Here is an 18,767-nt window from a genome sequence, read left to right as displayed (position 1 = left end):
ATTTCTGTTCTCATCCTGAAGCAAAGTTCTTAACCTGAAGCACTATTTCTGGGTTAGCAGAGTCTGTAACCTGAAGCGTATGTAACCCGAGGTACCACTGTACCTTGCAACATGAAAAGAATGCCACCCTCTGCGCACACACAGGTTGCGATTCGCCACTTCTGCGCATCTGAGTGACATCATTTTGCACCTCTGCGCATGTGCGAGTGGCGAAATCCGGAGGTAACCCTTTCCGGTACTTCCGGGTCACTGCGGGACGTAACCTGAAAGAACATAACACGAAGCGGACGTAACATGAGGTATGGCTGTATAATAAAACTGGCAGTGATTTACCCATTGTCATTGCTCAGAGTTGTTGAGCTTTATTTAGGAAAGGGTTGCATAAAATCACTCGCCAAGCAGTCCACAACCATCCCTCCTTCCCCCACTCTACCACAGACGAGGGGAATACAAGTGGCGCCAATGAAACATGGCGCTGGGTGCGGGGCACGTCACGATTGCTCAGGAGCAACCAGACAACCTCTTTTTTCACTCCCACGATTGATCTGGAGAACCCTGGCAATTGCAGTCGACTGGTTCGACATTGCTGGTCTACATGGTGTGACACACGATGGCAATGGCATGTTGTTGCATTAGTTTGAGTGGACGTTGAACAGAAGCCGGGCAGAGTGGTGACGAGGAGTGAGAGGGCAGAGCTGTTTCTGCCTGGCACCTCCAAACTGGTATTTTACTCTCTGAGATCCAATGGAGCGTGCTGTCCCATCACTGGAGTCCGGTGACACAGATGTGGTCCTGCTACACACATGTAGTCGGATTCCTTTCCCCGCTGCATGTCAAACACGATGAGCTGCCTGCTGTTGGTTCTCTGACTGGCTGACCAAATGCGACCTAAACTAAACTATTCATTCTGCAGGGGATGCAGCAAAATTATGACTCACGCCACAGAGTTACTCAATCACAGGACAGGAACAGCCAGGAATGGTGTAATTACACAGCTAGTAGAATCTTTGATCTGCCATTGCTGAACAGATGTCTGAGCCCACACAGAGTCAGCTCTAGGCTTGGAGCCATACCAGGACGTTGACGCTGCTTGGGCCCTTTCAGTCTGACTGCGAGTGCTCTGTTTTTGGAGATATATATAAATATTAGTGTTCCTAGAAAATAAATGCTGACTCTCCACCGTTTCTGTGCAAAGGGGCTTCAAAAGCCACTGTTGCTAAGGTTCCTCGTTTAATTTGCAGAAATTGTGGGATTATCTCCCCATTACTTTAATATCATCTCCAATCTCTAAGGAAAGTGAGATCTGGATAACTCAGTCTTCATCTCTTATAGGAGGTAACACAAAAATAATTGTGTCATCATCTCTTAACCAAGCTAAACCAAAAGTATGTTCTAGGCATGTGAAGCAACCACAATATTCATTTTGTATCTGTATCTAGCAATGCGAAAGAGCCTGATCTGTTTCAGATCTGCTCTGTGTTGTTCTGGTTTGACATTTGGGTCCAAATCTGACCTTTTAAGTCCGAAGCTCTGTTTAGCCCCCATTGACTAGAATGGGAAATCTAAAAGCGGCTATGACTTCTTTTCACACAAGTGGATGTAATTTGTAGGCTAAATAGCCCTTGCAGAATGGATCAAGTCTGCCAAAGTTCAAACAGATCCATCCAGGGATTTCCATGCAGGGAACATTTAAGGTGGTTTGTTGTTTGTTTGTTGTCTGAAAGAAATAAAGTATTTAATTGTTTTATTTTATTCCAGAATTGGATGCAAATTTCAGGCACAGTTCCCACTTCTGAAGGAACGAATACTGCCAAATTTCTGACAGGTAGCTACAGCAGTTCTCCTACAAGGTCAGACTACCATTTTCAGGTGGGAAAACAAAAAAGAATCACATTCCCTCCCCTAATTTGATCGGGGGAATCTGTTTGAGAAATGGGGACATGAGGACAGTTAAGTAACCCGTCAAAGTTCGGACAAATAGTTCCAGGGGCTATCATGCTAGGGGATTTTATCTTGTTATAACAAAATAGAAAAGTCACTGTTTTTTCTCCCCACTCCCCACTTCCTAGAAATATCCCCCTTGAAGAAAAAAGAGGGGGCACTATGATTTCTGATGGTTTGTTAGGAAAGGGGATTATTTTCTTAGACCCCAGTAGTCTAACTCTACTGCGTATGCCCTGTTCTTGCAGCCAGAATATGGAGGAGAAAGGCAGACCGCATGTTTACTTCAACATTCCTCCTCCAAATCACTGACAGTGAAGTGCACTGGGAAAATAATTCACTGATTAAAAGATAATCAAAATGTCCATCAAAATGAAAGATCCCCCCTCTCCCCTCTCCTATATATTCCCTCTCCTCTCAAGTGCTAGACATTTTACCATTCAACTTGATTTCATTTTTCAGGAAAGGAAAGGAAGGTCATGCACAGAAATTTTGGGGGATGGAGGAACCGAGGCAACAGAACTACTTCTTTGGGGATTCCCTAATTCACCTGTTAATAGCCTGATCTAACTCAGGAGCATGACATCGTGGCCGGAATCACCCCAATTTGCCTCATTACTTGAGGTGCACACAGAGCCATTGCATAACCCTATCATTCCCTGCTGAAAAGCTAATGAATTCATCAATGAGAATTTTATTGAATGGGTATTTTCTCCACCGTGGATCCTAAACATTCACCAGTTTTCAAGTCAGGAAAAAAAAAATAAGGCTGCGATTCTATGCACGCTTATGAGGGGCAAGGACCCATAAAATACAACAGGACGATCCTGAATAGACATGCTTAAAAATGCCCTGCAATGCTGTTTGCACAAACAACTCTGAGGCCTTTTGACCCTGGATGTATGTGTATCAAAGCAACTGCCACACTTTGTATGCACATTCACATAAACCTAGAGGGAGTAACAAGAGGGAACATCAAAGAACCAATGATTCATTCACTTAGAGTAAAATGAAGGTACCCTAAAAGTTAGGATCAGATTAACTGATCTCGATGTATAAGTCTATGGACATTAATTTTCCCTATACAGATTTTGCATGGTTTATACTGATTCCACTCGCCAGTGAGTGGGAGAGAAAATGGTGTTTTGGGCTTTGTGGCTACCATAGTATCTGAAAACCAAGGGGCATGTTGGTTGCCAGAGAAATGTCCTTGGTTCTTTACATAAATTAATGTCAGCTGGGATGGACAGATTGGTGCATCTGTCCATTTTGTTTTCTCCCACTTTCTCACTTACCCAATTTTAAGGACAGTTTGGTGCATCGTTTCAGAAAATGTGAACCAGGTAGGCTTGCATGAAAATAAGAAACAAACTGAAGCAGGCCTAGCCTGGGATGGGACTCCAGGATGACACCACTCTACAGAGAAGTAATATGTGAATAAGGTTGGGGAGGGAACAAGGAAACAGAGCAATATTCCCTTCTCTCCTTTGCCCTCCCCATTTGGTCACTGATTGTCAGACAAAGAAAATGAAGTGTGTCTGGGGGTTGAGGTCAGCTTGCAAGGAGAGTTTTGGGAGACAGCAGGCTGGCAGGACTGAGATGGTGTTTTGAGTCCTCAGACTGGCTCCGCAAAAAAAAAAAAGGTAAGGTGCCTCATATTTCCTTCTGGGAGAACTCAGTTAATTTCCAAACTAATCTGAGCGGAGCTTTGGGGAAATCACTTATCTCCATGAAAGGCTGTGGAAAACTCTACATTCACTGTGCTTCATACAAAATTCGGATTATTTAAAGGAGAAAAGAATAAGAAAGGAGGATTCTTAATTCATTGGTTCCATTTCAGAAGCAGGCACAGGCAATTTGTAACTCCCAAAATCCAGGGAGAAATTCAGACAAGGAGAAATTTCAGAAGCACGTAAGAGACTTTTCAACAGGTGCCCTCTAGGAGGAGCTAGAGAATAAAGAATCTTTCCACGCCTGCAGTCCTAAACTTTTTATATATACAAAAACAAAGCAAAGAGGCAGATGTGCTTCCTATTAAAGTAAATTTCTGGACTACAAAGTCCGTTGAGATGAGGACGTCTGGCTGGTTGAGAATGTCAAGTCGTGCTTCAGGGCCTTGTAGAGACCCACAAAGGATTCAGCCCATGTGTCTTTCTGGTGACCTTGGGACTGAGCTGCCCTGTAGGCTGTGTAGACCATGGTCAACACTGTCCTTTCAAAATCTTCTTTCTTTAGCACCCCAGGGTGGCCCAGCAGCCTGGCATTCAGTCGGCGAATGTCCGTGATGCTTTTAGGGATGACGTCATTGCAGAGAGTGTCAAATGCAGTCGCCTTCCTCATCGAAGCCAGCTCCTCATCTTTGACAGAGATCTTCAGGTTGTCGTTGATCTGCAGCTCACTTAGAAGAAGCTGGGGCAGAAACACACAGAGGAGGAATGAGGCAAAGTTGTCACAAAAGACGGCAGGGCAACTGTATTTTGGAGTGGTACCTTCCAAACAAAACTTGGCTCATTTGCTGCTTGGGAGAACCCAGCCAGCCTCCCAAAGGAACAATGCATAACATTTAGGTTAAATTTAGATTGTTTTTATTGGAACATAAAGCAGACAAAGGGGCTGATTAGTTTAAAAATAAAATGGCAGGAGGCAGGTCAGCAGCCCTTACAGCTGTAGTCCATCACTCAGCTGTGTCTGAGACCACGTTCTTCTGAAGCCAGCATCTAACCCACCATCTACTTGGTCTACGATTTCTGTTAAAATATTGCTCTGGGGCTGGGCCACGGAACCTGTGGCTTTCCACATGTTGTTGGACTTCAATTCCCATCAGCCCCTGCCAGCATAGCCAATAGCCCGGGGTGCATACCCATCAATATCTTGGAATCCCACTGTATTTGATTGCTTGTATTTGATTATATGTTGTTCTTATATTCAACTAATAAAACATTCAAAACAACAACAACATCTTGGAATCCCAAGATGTGTGTCTTCCCACCCATGTTCCTGTATGAGTCACGGCACCCAAAATGGTTGCTGTGCTCTCGCGTGAGAAAACGGGATGTCCTGTTTTTTCCAGGACATTTGCAGGCTGTGCGGGACGATGGTTCCCTATTCCTGCTTTATGGTGACAACTTTAAGCATGCTTATTGAATTCAGCAAGGAAGCTGCAGATTGACAGTGACAACTTCACAGTGATTCTGTGATTCTATATTTGATGTGGGAGAGAGCCTTTCCATATGCCTCGTTCTCTAATCACAGTAAACGGATTCTTCAGGGTTTTCCCCCTTCCCCCTAATGCCTGTAACTTTATTTCAGCAGCGTGGACGGCTGCTCTTAAACATGAGAGCAAAAGCCTGCAAATAAATGCCATGGCATCTTTCCGCCAGTAGCATAGAGCAGGTGAGCAGGTGAGTCACTGCTGGTTACTGAGAGGAGGAGGATGGGTGAGACAGCAGGAAGGCAGCATGGTGCAAACACACTGGCGGGAGCACCAGGTTGGCTTTGCCAGTGCATTTGTGCTGTGCCACCTGCCCTGCCACCTCACCCATTCCCTTTGTAAACAGCAGTAAGTCAACAAGTGCTTCTGTCCCACCAGGCTGTCTGACACCGCTCTGCACCAAGCTCCTTATTCTCTGTGCTGCCTTGAAGATATTGTCATATCTGGTATATTTCTACACAGAAAGATGGTTCTCTGGTGTATACTGAACCTCAAACAGAAGGTCCACATCATCCTGAGACTTCTGAAGCACTGGGTTGAGGAGAGCTGCTGAAGACCTCTTCACTCGCTGAGCGGATGGGAAGAGCATCGCTGGGGAGGAAAGGAGAGATAAGAAAGAAGCTGTTGCGCTCACTGTGCAGCTGCCCCTGCTACCCACCCCAGCCTCGCAGGACTGCTGTTTTTCAGAGCTGCTGCTCATCAGGCAGAAATGCAGCCTTTCATTTAAACCATACCTTTTGAACTTCTGCCCGGCATTGTTAATAAATCTGGTATCTGAGCTCTGACAAGCCTTGGCTCAAACTGAAATAATTGCTCCCTTTTTAGCCATTTTGTACCTTCCTTCTAACACCATATTCCAAGACTTTCCTTCTTGTTCTAATGGGGAAGATTATTCAGTCTGAGGCCCAAATTCCCCTTTGAGCACAAGGCATTATGGGAATTCAAGGACACATTCCTGCCAGGCAAAAACACTTGGGGTGTGTAACAAGAGGCATAGAGGGGTGTGCTTGAGGAGAGGGGGTGTGGCGGGTGGAGAATTCTGAGGGCCAGATGGAGAAGGCAGGGGGCCGCATTCACTTCATCCAGGCCTGAGGTTCCTCACCCCTGTAATGGGAGCACAGTAAGAACATATGAACATAATGTTCTGCTGGATCAGGCCAATGGCCCATCTAGTCTAGCATCTGTCAGTTCAGCCTACACTCATGTAGGAACCTGGCAGAGACACACGCCCGACTGACATGTTCCCTCCCTCTTGGTCGATAGTTTGGGAGCTTCAAAAGCTTTCTTCTGCCCGAACATCACAGCGACCGATGCCAACGGACACTGGCACACTTAGGGATCTGCAGAGTCTTCGCATCATTGTGTGACAGACCTCAGCAACTCAGCATTTTGGCTAATCTACTTTGTTTACATATAAACACACATGGAGCACTGCAACATGGCTCCCTCTCTCTCTAACATCAGACAGCAAAGAGAAAAAGGACAAAGGACATTAGTCCCACTTCACTGAACACAGTAACACAAACATCCTGTCTCCGTCACTTCCCACTCCGTGGAGGCAAAACATATACTGACATATGATAGACAAAAATCCCATGACTGCAGTCATGGAGCAGGAATTCTAACAGCATCTTGTTCTCACAGTGGCCAACCAGATGCCTGTAGGAAGCACATATGCAGGATCTGAGCGAAAGAGCACTCCCTCTTCCACCCAGTGGTTTCAAACAGCTGGCATTCAAAAGCATGACTGCCTTTCAGCATGGAGGCAGAGCGTGGCTGTCATGACTACTGGCTGTCAACAGCCTTATCCTCCATGAATTTCTCCAATCCTCTTTAAGAGCCATCCAAATTGATGGCCATCTCTATCTCCTGTGGGAGATAAAGATTTTGCCCATTGTTTCAACCCTTTGGACCCACTCTATGGAGGTGAGATCTTTAAATCAGAAGTCTTTTTTTATTATTCTTTATTTACCTGGTTGGCCACTGAAAAAACAGGATGCTGGACTAGAAAGAACTGAGGTTGATCAATGTCCATCCGCCCCCCCCACCGTGTCATCCTCACAATGGCCCTGTGAGGAAGGGGGTTGCAATCCAGGCCTCCATTTCTTCTCCTCCTCCTCCTCCATTCCTTTTAGGTTCTGCTCTCCTTTGCATTCCCTTCCCTCCTGCCTAAGCTGCAGCACCTTTCGCACAATGCTCTGCCTTGAAATCTTGAAGTGTTAATTGCTTAGTAATTAAAACTTCAATCACCCAGCAGTTACAATGTTTATTTGCTAAACAACCGCTGGCAGGGATCCAGGCTACAATGATCAAATTAATAACTTTTAAAGCACCGTTCTTTGGGGAACATAGCTTATGGAAAGGTCTATTCCCGAGGGATAGATGAATTAATCCATGGCAAAACGACTAAGGGCTCACACAGATTTCCTTTCATGCCACCGCTTCCAGACCCTCTAAGTGTTTCTATTTTCCAGGGACAGTCCCAGATTTACAGAAGCCATCCCAGTTTCTGATTTGATCCCAGAATTGTTGGGTATTCCCTGGCTCTCGAATTACTTATGGCTTTTATTTTATGGCTGATGAAAGGCGATCTTGAAAACCTCATGCCCTTCCATCCCAGGCCACAGGGCACGTTAAGACTTCTATCTCCTCCCATTTATGCACGTGGTTTCTTGTTTTGTTAGTTTGCTCTTCCTTAGGCTTTACTCAGTAAATGCATCATCACCAATTGCCAGTGATTCATTTTGCAAATTGCGCAAAAACAGTATTGAGATGGAGAAATCTGTGCCGCCAGTATTTGGCCCAGTGTTTACAAAACCATGCAGAAACTTTTCTGCTGACTCGGCTTCCCCCTACACCAACGCAGAGCTGTGACACTTGTTCCGTATCAGAGAATAGGATGGCAGGATTAATGCGATTTGCCATCTCCATCTTCTTCCCCTGGAGGAGTTTATGTAAAACAATTATTTCATCTCAACATGCACTAATTTATTTTAATGATGCCTCCGACTCACATCATGTACAGTAATTGTGACTGCTTGGGAGACAGGAGATCCCTGATCCAGCATAGGACTGGATTTCAGAATACACCGAATTGGGAAACTCTCAGCACAATTAATGATCTGCTTTGCTTTGGACCACATCAATGAGTCCAAAGGGGGGAGGTCTTGCTTTTTGGGCAGCCCAGGACCTCCACACATGATGCCCAAGATTGCGTCCCAGAGAGGTCACTTCAGTGCTGGTCACTTTAGTGCTGCTATTGCAGCAAAAACAATGCGGGAGGCAGCAGTTACTATGACTTGCAATGGCTTTCTGGGATCTCCAGCATATAGTCTTTCTCATCACCAGCTGCTAATCCCTATGTTAATTGGGGAGGGCAGGGACTGAACCTGGCTGTGCCCTTCTGCTGTGCCCTGACCTCACTGCTTCTTGGTGGTTTTCTTACTGTTCTAATATTTTAACCAGATGTGTGACCCTCCAGGTGTTGTTGAAGAACCTCCCTCAGTCATGCTATCTGGAATTGATGGGGTTCGGAGTTCAAGAGCATCCAGATAGCCATAGGTTCCACATCCATACTATAAGGAATGTCTGCCTGTAGGCAGATCGAACAAGCCCGCTAAAGTAGGGATGGGGAACCAGTGGTTACCCTTACACTGGAGGACTCCAACTCCCATCAATCCCATACAACATGGCCAATGACCCAGGCTGATAGGATTTAGAGTCTAGCAACATCAGGTGTAGCTTGCACAATAACCTAGAACAGCTCTGCTGCTTCTGGTTTCTTTCTTTTTACTATGGAAGGAGGTGGTCAGTGGGTGAAGGCATGGTGGGTGCTTTCAATTTGGAAACAAGCCAGCACTTCATCCTGCTGCAGCCACTGCCAGCCCGCTGCTGTGCTGTACACTGTGTGAATCCTCAAATGGCCCTGGGAAATTGCTTAATTCAAAGTGCATTGGCTTTGCTGCCTGCCAGGCACACAGCGAAAGAAGACAAGCAGTGGGAAAGCAGCATGAAAGAGGATAACTGGCCACTCTTCCTGGTGGGCATCACATGGAGATGCTGGTTGCATCAGACAGTACTTTTAGGTGGGGACTGTTGACATGGCCTCCACTATTTGTGTTGGCACGGTGACAGAATCTGACCATTGCAAATTCCAATGCAAACTGCTTTTAACTGCACCTCCTGAAGGGGAATATAAACATCCACTGGATTTTCCACATCTCTAAATGTTGCAGTATGGCATCCCAAAATACATCCATTTCCCCCCCCTTTTTTCCAGTATTTAAGGAATTTTTATTAAAGCAAGAATCTCATAATCCAAATTATGGTTCTTTGCTCAGCTATCAATTCCTACTGTTAAAGGACAGGTGATTTTCACTCCCATGGAGAAGATAAATCTACCTTCCACTCTCGGCACTAGGTCGTCAGCACCCTGACCGTGATCTCACTGGTATTATGTCATAGATTATAGGCATTTTGCTGGGGTGCCTCTAGACTGTCACTATTTTGCAGGAAAGATTCATCCACACACCAAAACTTTAGTTTTCCACACTCAAAATAGATCAAATTGCTCTCTTGCTCTAGCACAACAAATCCACTTTTAAAAAGAATCAGGCTTCTTTGCAGTTTGGAGAATGACAGGAGCGTGCACTGAAAAGTGTGGAATGACTGAATGACCAGCAGGCATAAACACCTTGCAAGCAAAGCAAAATGAATGAAGGACAAATACTCATTGCCATATAACCACTCAGCAAACAAATCAGAACAAATGCTCAATAACTACTGCATATAATCTCATCTCTGCTTAAGCTTTGCGCAAGAAAATCGGAATGAATGCTTGATAAACAGGGTGTCTGGAGCGGGAAGCTAGTCGTATATTTTAAAAGGGCAATCGTTTTGCTTAGAAGTTAATGCTTCTAAGAAATAGAATGCAAGAGCTGGTCTTGACTAGCAAAAATGTGTTTATATGTCTGCTGATGCTGCCAGGGCAGGATTTGGGGGCACAAGCCCAGGAACCCAGTCAGCAGAATGGGCAAGAGCTGAATGCAACAGGACTGGTGTGCCACATTTTGAAGGAAGTGGTGTAATGCAGCAGTGGCCAGGGACAATGGGAGCTGTAGTCCAGCAAGATCTGGAGGGCCATAGGTTCCCCATCCCTAATCTAAAGAGAGGCCATTAAGCCCAGTCTCAAATTACCTAAATACACCTAAGTTGCTATTAGATGAAGTGACCATGCAATATCCTTTCAAAGGACGGAGAATGGACAAGGAGGAAGAGAATTATCCCACATACCATATTTTTCGCTCTATAAGACGCACCAGACCACAAGACGCACCTAGTTTTTGGAGGAGGAAAACAAGAAAAAATAAATCTGAATCTCAGAAGCCAGAACAGCAAGAAGGATCGCTGCGCAGTGAAAGCAGCAATCCCTCTTGCTGTTCTGGCTCCTGGGATAGCTGTGCCTCCTTCATTTGCTCCATAAGACACACACACATTTCCCCTTACTTTTTAGGAGGGAAAAAGTGAGTCTTATAGAGCAAAAAATACAGTACTTCCCAAATTCAATCACAGCTGCAATTTGTAGAATGCTTTGAAATCTGAAGACGCATATTTAAAGATGAGGCCCCAACTCCACTTACCTGGGCATAAGCCCGACTGAATTATGTAGGGTTGTGCTGCAAATCCTTTGAAACAGCACAGATGTATGCAAAATTGTTTCACTGTAAGGAATTCATTCCAAGCAGGAGGAAACACTTGACGTCATGGGGCAGTTTGGCTCAGCAGATGAGCCCCACCGTCATGGAATTAAGGGTGGGGTGCCCCCATTTCCCAGGAAGTCTAGAAAGGAAAACCAGACTCCACCAAATGATCTCTTCATAAAGCCAGACTCCAGACAGAGAACAAGCGATCTCTCCAAATGCCACTCTCATTACAGTGTTCTCTGCTCTTTTCCTCTTAAAGAAGGTGAGGCCCTGGCAATGAGCCTAATGGCTAAGAGCCCTCAGGCTCTCGTGCGTCTGGTAAAAATTGCCCTTAGGTGGGTTTGAGAATGGGAGTGGTCAGCAGGCTAGGCTATTGCGGGTGGAATCACTCCCTCTTCTCCCTCTAGAAGGAGGAGGAGCAGATTTTATGCTGCAAAAGGAGTCTACTGTCTCCTGCTTATACGAATTCAGCTCTTTCATAATCTTAGAAAGCAGTACTCTTATTTAAAAAATGAATCAGAATAATAGCTGGTCTGTGGAACTTCACTGAGTGCCAATTCTAGCTAGGCATGATTTGTTTTTATTCTTGGGGCAGAGCCGTGGAAAAGATAATCATAACCTCAGGCAAGCCAAAAGTGTGACCCTGTAGACAAGAAGCTTCTGTAAGTGTCTGCGAATGTTTGCATTTATGTGGAATTAGAGGTATTGGGTTTGATCCAGACTGATCTGGGGTTAGATCCAGACTAAAAGTGCAGGCCTAACTCTGTCCACTCAGAGGTATTTCCTACTGAATTCAGTGGGATGGGTGATCTTATTCCCAGGTGCTTTTAAAGCAGAGATTGGATGGCCATCTGTCATGGATGCTTTAGTTGAGATTTCTGCATTGCAGGGGGTTGGGCTAGATGACCCTCAGGGTCCTCAACAACTCTAAACATTTATGATTCTATGATTCAGGTAGGGATGAGTAAATCTGACAATCATCTTGCCACATAAAGATGGGCAAATCTGACAATTTAGGTTGCTCCCTGTCTCTTCTTTTTCCAATCTTAAATTCAATCCTCCACATTTCCACATCAGTTTGCAATTAAAAAAAAAAGCCTTTGTGAAAATACATCTGCATTTTAGTGCAAACCTAGTCCAAATATACACTGCTTTGACTGCATTTTAGCCTAATGTAACCTTTTTGCAGGGGACGCGGGTGACGCTGTGGGTAAAACCTCAGTGCCTAGGACTTGCTGATCGCAAGGTCGGCGGTTCGAATCCCCGCGGCGGGGTGAGCTCCTGTCATTCGGTCCCAGCTCCTACCCACCTAGCAGTTCGAAAGCACCCCTAAGTGCAAGTAGATAAATAGGTACCGCTTTATAGCCGGAAGGTAAACGGCGTTTCCATGTGTGGCGCTGGCTCGCCAGATGCCGCTTCGTCACGCTGGCCACGTGACCCAGAAGTGCTCCCGGCCTCTTGAGCGAGATGAGCGCGCAACCCTAGAGTCGGACACGACTGGCACGTACAGGCAGGGGGGTAACCTTTTTGCAAAGCTTCAGGATACTTGAACCAGCCAAATGGTTGGTTGGGATAGAGATGGCCTGAGAAAAAACAGCTTCTTCTTGAGATTTTATTCCTTTTCCTAGGGACACTGAGAAGGAGGCTAAAACCTTGACATTTGGCAACCCTAGCCAGGATTGGCAGACAAGTCGTTCCAAAAATATCTACCACATCTCTGTGGTTATTTCATGCTGCACTTATTCACAATGAACCCTAAATGTTAATAATTAGCTGGATTTGCCATGTGCAGGCAACCCATTTTTTCAGATGTCACTGACCGCATAGTCCTCATTCCATGGAGAATGCTGCATATGGCTCATTAGAGACATCTGTCCTTAATATATCCTGCCCTGATTCAACTGACAATGGATAATTATTGTTCGTTTACAGTTTCTTGGGGAGGGGGGGAGAAATACATTTCTTTAAGCGTTCAGATTAGTGCCGCACCAAATTTTGGTCACTAAAAATATGGGGGATAATAATATCCCACCCACCCCTTCCCCACACTGCACTGCAACCAAGCCATGATGTCTCATTAATTCAGCAACAAGCTTGGAATAAAGAAGGGCACTGCACTTTGAGAAGGACATAGAGCAGGGGCTGATGGGAGAGGTAATTCAATAACATATGGGGGTCACAAGCTCCCCATCTTTGATGTAGACAAAGTGGTCCAAAGGAGGTCAACAAAGATGGAAATTGGGAAATAGGTCTTGTGAAGAAAAGAGGTAAAGGAGGTCAGTATGTTTAACTTGGAGAAGCGGAGCAGGGTGAGGCGGAACTGTTAGAATTCCTGCTCCATTATTGCAGTCATGGGATTGTTGTCTTTCACATGACCGTATATGTTTTGACTCCACAAAGTGGGAAGTGACAGAGACAGGATGTTTGTGTTACTGTGTTCTGTGAAGTGGGACTATTGTCCTTTGTTCTTTCTCTTTGCTGTCTGATGCTAGAGACAGGGAGCCATATTGCAGTGCTCCATGTGTGTTTATATGTAAATAAAGTAGATTAGCCAAAATGCTGAGTTGCTGAGGTCTGTCATGCAATGCTCCGAAGACTCTGCAGATCCTTAAGTGTGCCAGTTGGGCATGTGTCTTTGCCAGGGTCCTACTCGAGTGTAGGCATACTTTGGATATCTGAAGCATAGAATCATAGAGTTGGAAGGGATCCCTAAGGATCTAGTCCCAACTCTCCAAAGGATTCCACCCAGAAAGAGGGCAAAGACTTGTTTGTTGCCCCAAGGAACAGCGCATGATCTAAGGAGCTTAAATTCCAGGATGAAAGATTTCAGCTGAACAGTAAGATAACAGCAAAAAGCATTATGGACAATGGAATCAATTACTCACTGGTAGGGATGGGGGGGGTGTTGAAATTTGATCCAGTTTGCATTGAAAGGGGAACCTGCCAAATTTCTCAGAAACAATGTGTGAACACAGCTATGCCAGATCTGCATTCTCTGAGACAAAGGTATCCTTCAAAGTTCACAGGGGAAAGTGCATACAAAAATGTTTATATTAGGAGAAATTTGCATGGAAAAGGTGAAGGATTTTCATAAGGACTAAATCCGCCCCCCCACCCCCACCCCACAAAGTGATATGGAAGTGCAGAGAACTGAATTTTGAGATTGGAAAAATGAAAAACCGAGGGGGAAATGAAGTTGACAGAATCGCCCATCTCTAGCTAGCGAGTGAGTGAGTGTATGGACCCTCTGTCATTGGAGGTCTTCAAGTGGAATGGCACTGGGCAGCGGCTGTGGTCCTCTAGATGTTGTTGGATTCCAACTTTCACAAGTCCCAACCAGCAAAACCAATGGACAAGAATGATGGAAGTTGCCATCTTGTGACACCTAAAGGGTGTCATCTCTCTATCTCTGGGTTTCCCGCAACAATCAGGGAGTTGGACTAGTTGACCTACGATACCCCATAAAACTGTATAATTCTATGGACAAATTTGTTTCAAAATATCTAAATCAGGCAAAGGCTTCCTCTCTTTTAATTTTTTAAAAAATTACAAATTAAACTTGTCCTGTAAGCCAAAGTTCTCTTGAAAACCTGTGGATTTGGGGGCAGTCCCAACAATCTTGGCTAAGAAGTGTTTTTCTTCTCCATTACAGACAGTGCAATCAAAGCAAACACAGACCCAGTGCCAAATAACAGCGGAGAGATCAAACAGGTTAGGACATTATTACAGACTTCTTCTTTTTTTCATTTTAGCCACCTCAAAGTAACCCATGAACTTGACTTTCCCTATTACCTAGCAGTGCTTAAAGGACTCCTGGTAAAATGCCATCTGGAATCTGCTAATTTACAAGCATAGATGCCTTTGGGCACCTTAAGGAAACTGGGGTCTCTATGGCCTTGAAGCGTGATCAGTTGCCCTGTAAGCCACATTTTACATTAAAAAGTGGGAAGGGCAAGCAATCTGGGTCCTGGCCACCCTTTAACAATGCCCCCACTATTAATCACCAGCAAAACGAACCAGATATTGCCATATTCCATACCAAGCTCTAAACATTTCCAGGGAGCTTTTTCGAACGCAGTGGAACATTTTGATCCCAGCAGAAACGAAAAGGGAAACTCCCGTTAGTTAAATATCCAGTTCTCTAAGGGGGATCTGAGGACACAGAAGCACATCCAGATGAAACTCATCTGCTTCCCAATCTACGTCTCCGGATGTGCCGTTTCATGCAGACGGGGTCAGGCATTCCTATTTGGGGCCATCGGTTCTTGCACATGAGTAGAGATGGATCCGGCCCCCTGTATATGAGCAAGATGATTATTGCAAGTGGTCGTTTGCCTGCCTCCATAAACAGTACAACACACAAATAAGTTACCATGCTTTTTTATCTCTAAATGATGCTCACAAATCCTCAATAACCCTAAGAAATGAACGTGTACGGTACCCCAACACTGGGAGTGATATGGAGTGACAATTGAAGGGGTCCTGCTAATATTCCTTAGAGACAAGCAAGTCAAAAGGGAGGCTTTTAGCCCCTGCCACTGAACGAGAGGCCCAGTGTGCTTGCCAGATGGCGGCACAGTGGTTAGAGTGTTGAACTAGGACTTGGGAGACCAGGGTTCAGATTACCACACTGCCAAGAAGCTTGCTGGGTGACCCTGGGCCTGTCACTCTCAGGCTAACCTACCTCACAGGGTTGTTGTGAGGATAAAATGGGGAGGAAGAAAATTAAGCATTCGCCCTTGAGATTTTTGGAGAAAAGGTGAGATATATATGTATTAAAAATAAAAATAAAGAATATACTTTAGCACCATGCAGGAGGGCAACTGCCAAGCGCACCACAACTCTTGTGAAGGCCACTTATGCCATCACTGCTGTGTACTCAGGAAGGGAAGTGGAATCTCAGTTCCAAGGGCCAAATGTGGCCCTTGGGAGTCTCCCCAGCTCACACACATCACTGCCCCGACTCTGCATCCTCCTTGAGATTGTGGGGAGCGGTTGGCCTGACCAGCCCGTGACCTTGGACTCTGATCCTGCTTTTGGCTTAACTGGATGGCATACTCTCCAACATCTCACTGATCAAAACCAGGATGCTCATTTTTCTTTTGCCCCCCCAAGTTCTCGCGGAAGCCAGCTGACTTGCACCAGAGCGCTGGACCAAACAAATGGGACATTCCGGGATCCAATCAGAAGCCAGGATGGGTTCTGTAATTCTGAGATGTCCGGCTCAAGCTGAGATGGTTGAGGGGTATGGGATGGTGTGATGGGTGGGTGGGTGTAGAAACCAGCCTATGGTACGAAGGGGGAACTGACCTTTGTTGCCCTGCCCACTTTTGCATCTGGCCCCACCCACCACCAGCATGGTTCCCTGGAAAAATGCCCAGAAAGGAATGCAGCCCTTAGGCTGAAAATGGTTTCCCATCCCTGCACTCAAGTGTAAGAGCCCCAGCTGCTGGATCTCCTTTCTCCATTCAGAATTCCTTGGCACAAAAACTGGCTGTCTACCAGTGAGTCACCAGAAGAGCCATTGATGGAGCCAAAGCTAACCAGGCTAGCCCCCAGCATGCTCTCCAAATTGGTTCATGGCCACCCAAGTGGCGCGGAGAACACTGACTCATGCGTGTTAAGCACCATGGCTCCTGCATATCACTTATTCACCTTCTACACATGTGTCTGGCCTGACTGATTTCTGGATAACCTAGAAAGGAATGTAGATCTCTGTGTTGCTACAGATTAATTTTTTTTACATGTATGTGATGGCAACAACCCAGGCTGAACCTAGATTAAGTAAAAAGTTCTCATTCTGACACCTGCACTTTTAATAGTAAAAAAGTATTATCCATTTTTAAACTCCCATTGGCTTTTAAGATTCCCAGAAGGACTCCAGAAGCTTTCTATGCTGTAGTTGATCATTTTAAGGTGTGACGTATCAGTGCCATGAGAAATTGTTATGCGGCAGATGAATGGACGCACAGAGGCAGGGCTGGGAAGGTTGCACACCATAACCAAGAGTCATTTTGGCTACCTGGAGCAAATGCCTTTGGCACTATGCTATCACCTTCAGAAGTAAGTCAACTTTTATTATCGGAACTGATAGCAACAAGCAACACAGCAGGATAAGCTTTGAGAAGCATTGAATGATTCTGTTGGTTTGCAGGCATACAATGCATTCTGTACCACCACTTTGCATGAAAGCATTCTGGTTCTGGGGCAGATTCATGTCCCACCTGATCCCAATTATGCAGGACTGCAGCAGCATCCTAATAATATGTCAATCAATCTTCCCCCCAACTAGCCCATGCCGTATGTTGTGCAAATAATGGCCATTGGTGACTGAGGCTGGTGGGAGTTCTAGTCCATAGTATCTGGAGGGCACCAGGTTCAGAAAAATGGAAGACCATGTCAGGGGAGTTGTATGGCTCAATCCCAATTGAGCCTTGCCTTTTTTTCTGCGCTCACACCTAGGTGGTTACATCTCCACTGTGAAAAAGTGAAAAAGTATTATCCATTTTAAAACTCCCTTTTTAAATTCCCAGAAGAACTCCAGAAGCTTTCTGGAGTCCTCCTTTGGGACAGCCCAAGTATATCAGCAAGTGAATGTATTAGATGAGTACAAGGATTGCCACAGCAGCACAGTGTTTGCAACCAGAACCCACAACAGGAGCCAATCTGAAGTATTGCTCTGGTGTCATCAAATGGGGCAATGCTATAGTTGACCATTTTAAGGTGCAATGTATCAGGGCCATTGCCTGCCTTTCTGCGCTCACACCTAGGTGGTGACATAGGATGAAGCTATGGGGAAGTTGCTTCTAAGCTGCTGCGGTAATATATGAATAGAGGTGGATGAATAATATACACTCCTCTTTTAAGAAATGCTGCTACTTAGCTTTCCTAAGATGAGATGAGGCCCAGAGCTGGGTTTAAAGGCACATGGTACAGAGACCCCTTGCTGAAGCTAAGCAGTTCTGGCTCTGGTTTTGCAAGCTTCTTTGAGATCAATAAAAGAATGGTGATATACATATAATAAATATACATATAATAAATAATGGTGACAGCCGGGTGCGTGTGAAGTTAAGTTGAAATAAAAGAGGCACGGCAACATTTCTTTAAAAGAGGAATCAACCGTTCTTCCTTAATTTCCCTTTACATTGCGAGAAAAAGCAGAGCTCAAGATAGGATTCCACCGCAATGTGTTTAAAATCAGCCAGGCTCAAATGCACATCTGCATGTGGTTGAGAGTAGCAAAAAAATTCAGTTCAGGTCTTCGGCTTGGAGGGTTTCTGTTTGTGTGAACAGAGTCCATGTAAAAACATATGAGACCAATTAGTAGTGTTCGTTTACAGGACTTAATTCCAGATAGGGACCCTGTGGTTTCAATGTCCACCTTTTACAGCTGGAAGAGAATCTACATTAAAGTTAATTTTTTGCAAGAAAGAAAACAGGGGGCTGTTGTATGAAGTGGATGAGAATAGACGAACATAAGCAAACAAACAAATATGCAGACCACTCTCAAGAGCTGGTAGAGGGAGTTGAGGAAAGGGAGCCCTCAATTGATCTCTCCTGTGCAACACCTCTGTTTCTCTGCTGTAAGCAATTTATATTTATAACTCTTACCTCGGTTCCACCTGGGAGGCACAGTGGCATGAACATTGTAATATAACAATAGCAGCAGCACCGTCTTCAAGTGCATCCTTGATTGTCCAAAAATAGTGCCCTAGTTGTGCCTATAGGTTAGGCCTTTCTTCCCAACCTTCTCCTTGTATCTGTAACAGCCAGCAAATTCTTCTCCTCTTCCCTCCTGGTAGCAGGAAAAACTTGCTGAGCGCAATTTTTTTCCCTGACAAACTAGCGGCACCTCGCCTTAAACCAAGTCTCTTTGGGATCAGGGAATTCATTTGCACAGGCGGGCTCTGTTT

At 45.1% G+C, this 18,767-nt stretch overlaps 1 protein-coding gene and 2 long non-coding RNA genes across 4 annotated transcripts in view; 1 reads left to right on the top strand and 2 right to left on the bottom strand.

The window, feature by feature from the left end:
• The window catches only part of LOC310658986, a 12,558-nt gene extending 9,925 nt beyond the window's left edge, over positions 1–2,633 (top strand). For both annotated transcript variants that reach the window (XR_014502566.1, XR_014502567.1), the window contains one exon: positions 1,759–2,633. This is a non-coding gene — a long non-coding RNA (uncharacterized lncRNA). The remainder of the gene's footprint in view (positions 1–1,758) is intronic.
• FAM180A (family with sequence similarity 180 member A) lies at positions 2,616–18,767 on the bottom strand. Its single transcript, XM_083401574.1, has 3 exons — positions 18,466–18,767; positions 5,643–5,743; positions 2,616–4,350 (listed from the first exon to the last, which is right to left on the bottom strand). The coding sequence occupies exons 1-3, from the start codon at positions 18,539–18,541 to the stop codon at positions 3,994–3,996; spliced, it is 534 nt and encodes a 177-aa protein (XP_083257700.1). The 5' UTR covers positions 18,542–18,767; the 3' UTR covers positions 2,616–3,993.
• Positions 11,944–12,731, bottom strand: LOC310658997. Its single transcript, XR_014502581.1, has 2 exons — positions 12,378–12,731; positions 11,944–12,033 (listed from the first exon to the last, which is right to left on the bottom strand). It is a non-coding gene; the product is annotated as an uncharacterized lncRNA (long non-coding RNA).

Source organism: Podarcis tiliguerta, assembly GCF_965153285.1.
Source record: "Podarcis tiliguerta genome assembly, chromosome: 10".
NCBI classification, from domain to species: Eukaryota; Metazoa; Chordata; class Lepidosauria; order Squamata; family Lacertidae; genus Podarcis; species Podarcis tiliguerta.
The sequence above is the reverse complement of the archived record's forward strand: the minus strand, read 5'-3'. Positions and strand labels throughout refer to the sequence as shown.

Excerpts from the sequence above, each read along its gene's own strand:
- FAM180A (XM_083401574.1), bottom strand. The coding sequence starts at position 18,541 with ATGCACTTGAAGACGGTGCTGCTGCTATTGTTATATTACAATGTTCAT. Across the intron at positions 5,744-18,465 it reads GCCTCCCAGGTGGAACCGAG|CGATGCTCTTCCCATCCGCT; the intron begins GTAAGAGTTATA and ends TTTCCTCCCCAG. Across the intron at positions 4,351-5,642 it reads ATGTGGACCTTCTGTTTGAG|CTTCTTCTAAGTGAGCTGCA; the intron begins GTTCAGTATACA and ends TTTCTGCCCCAG.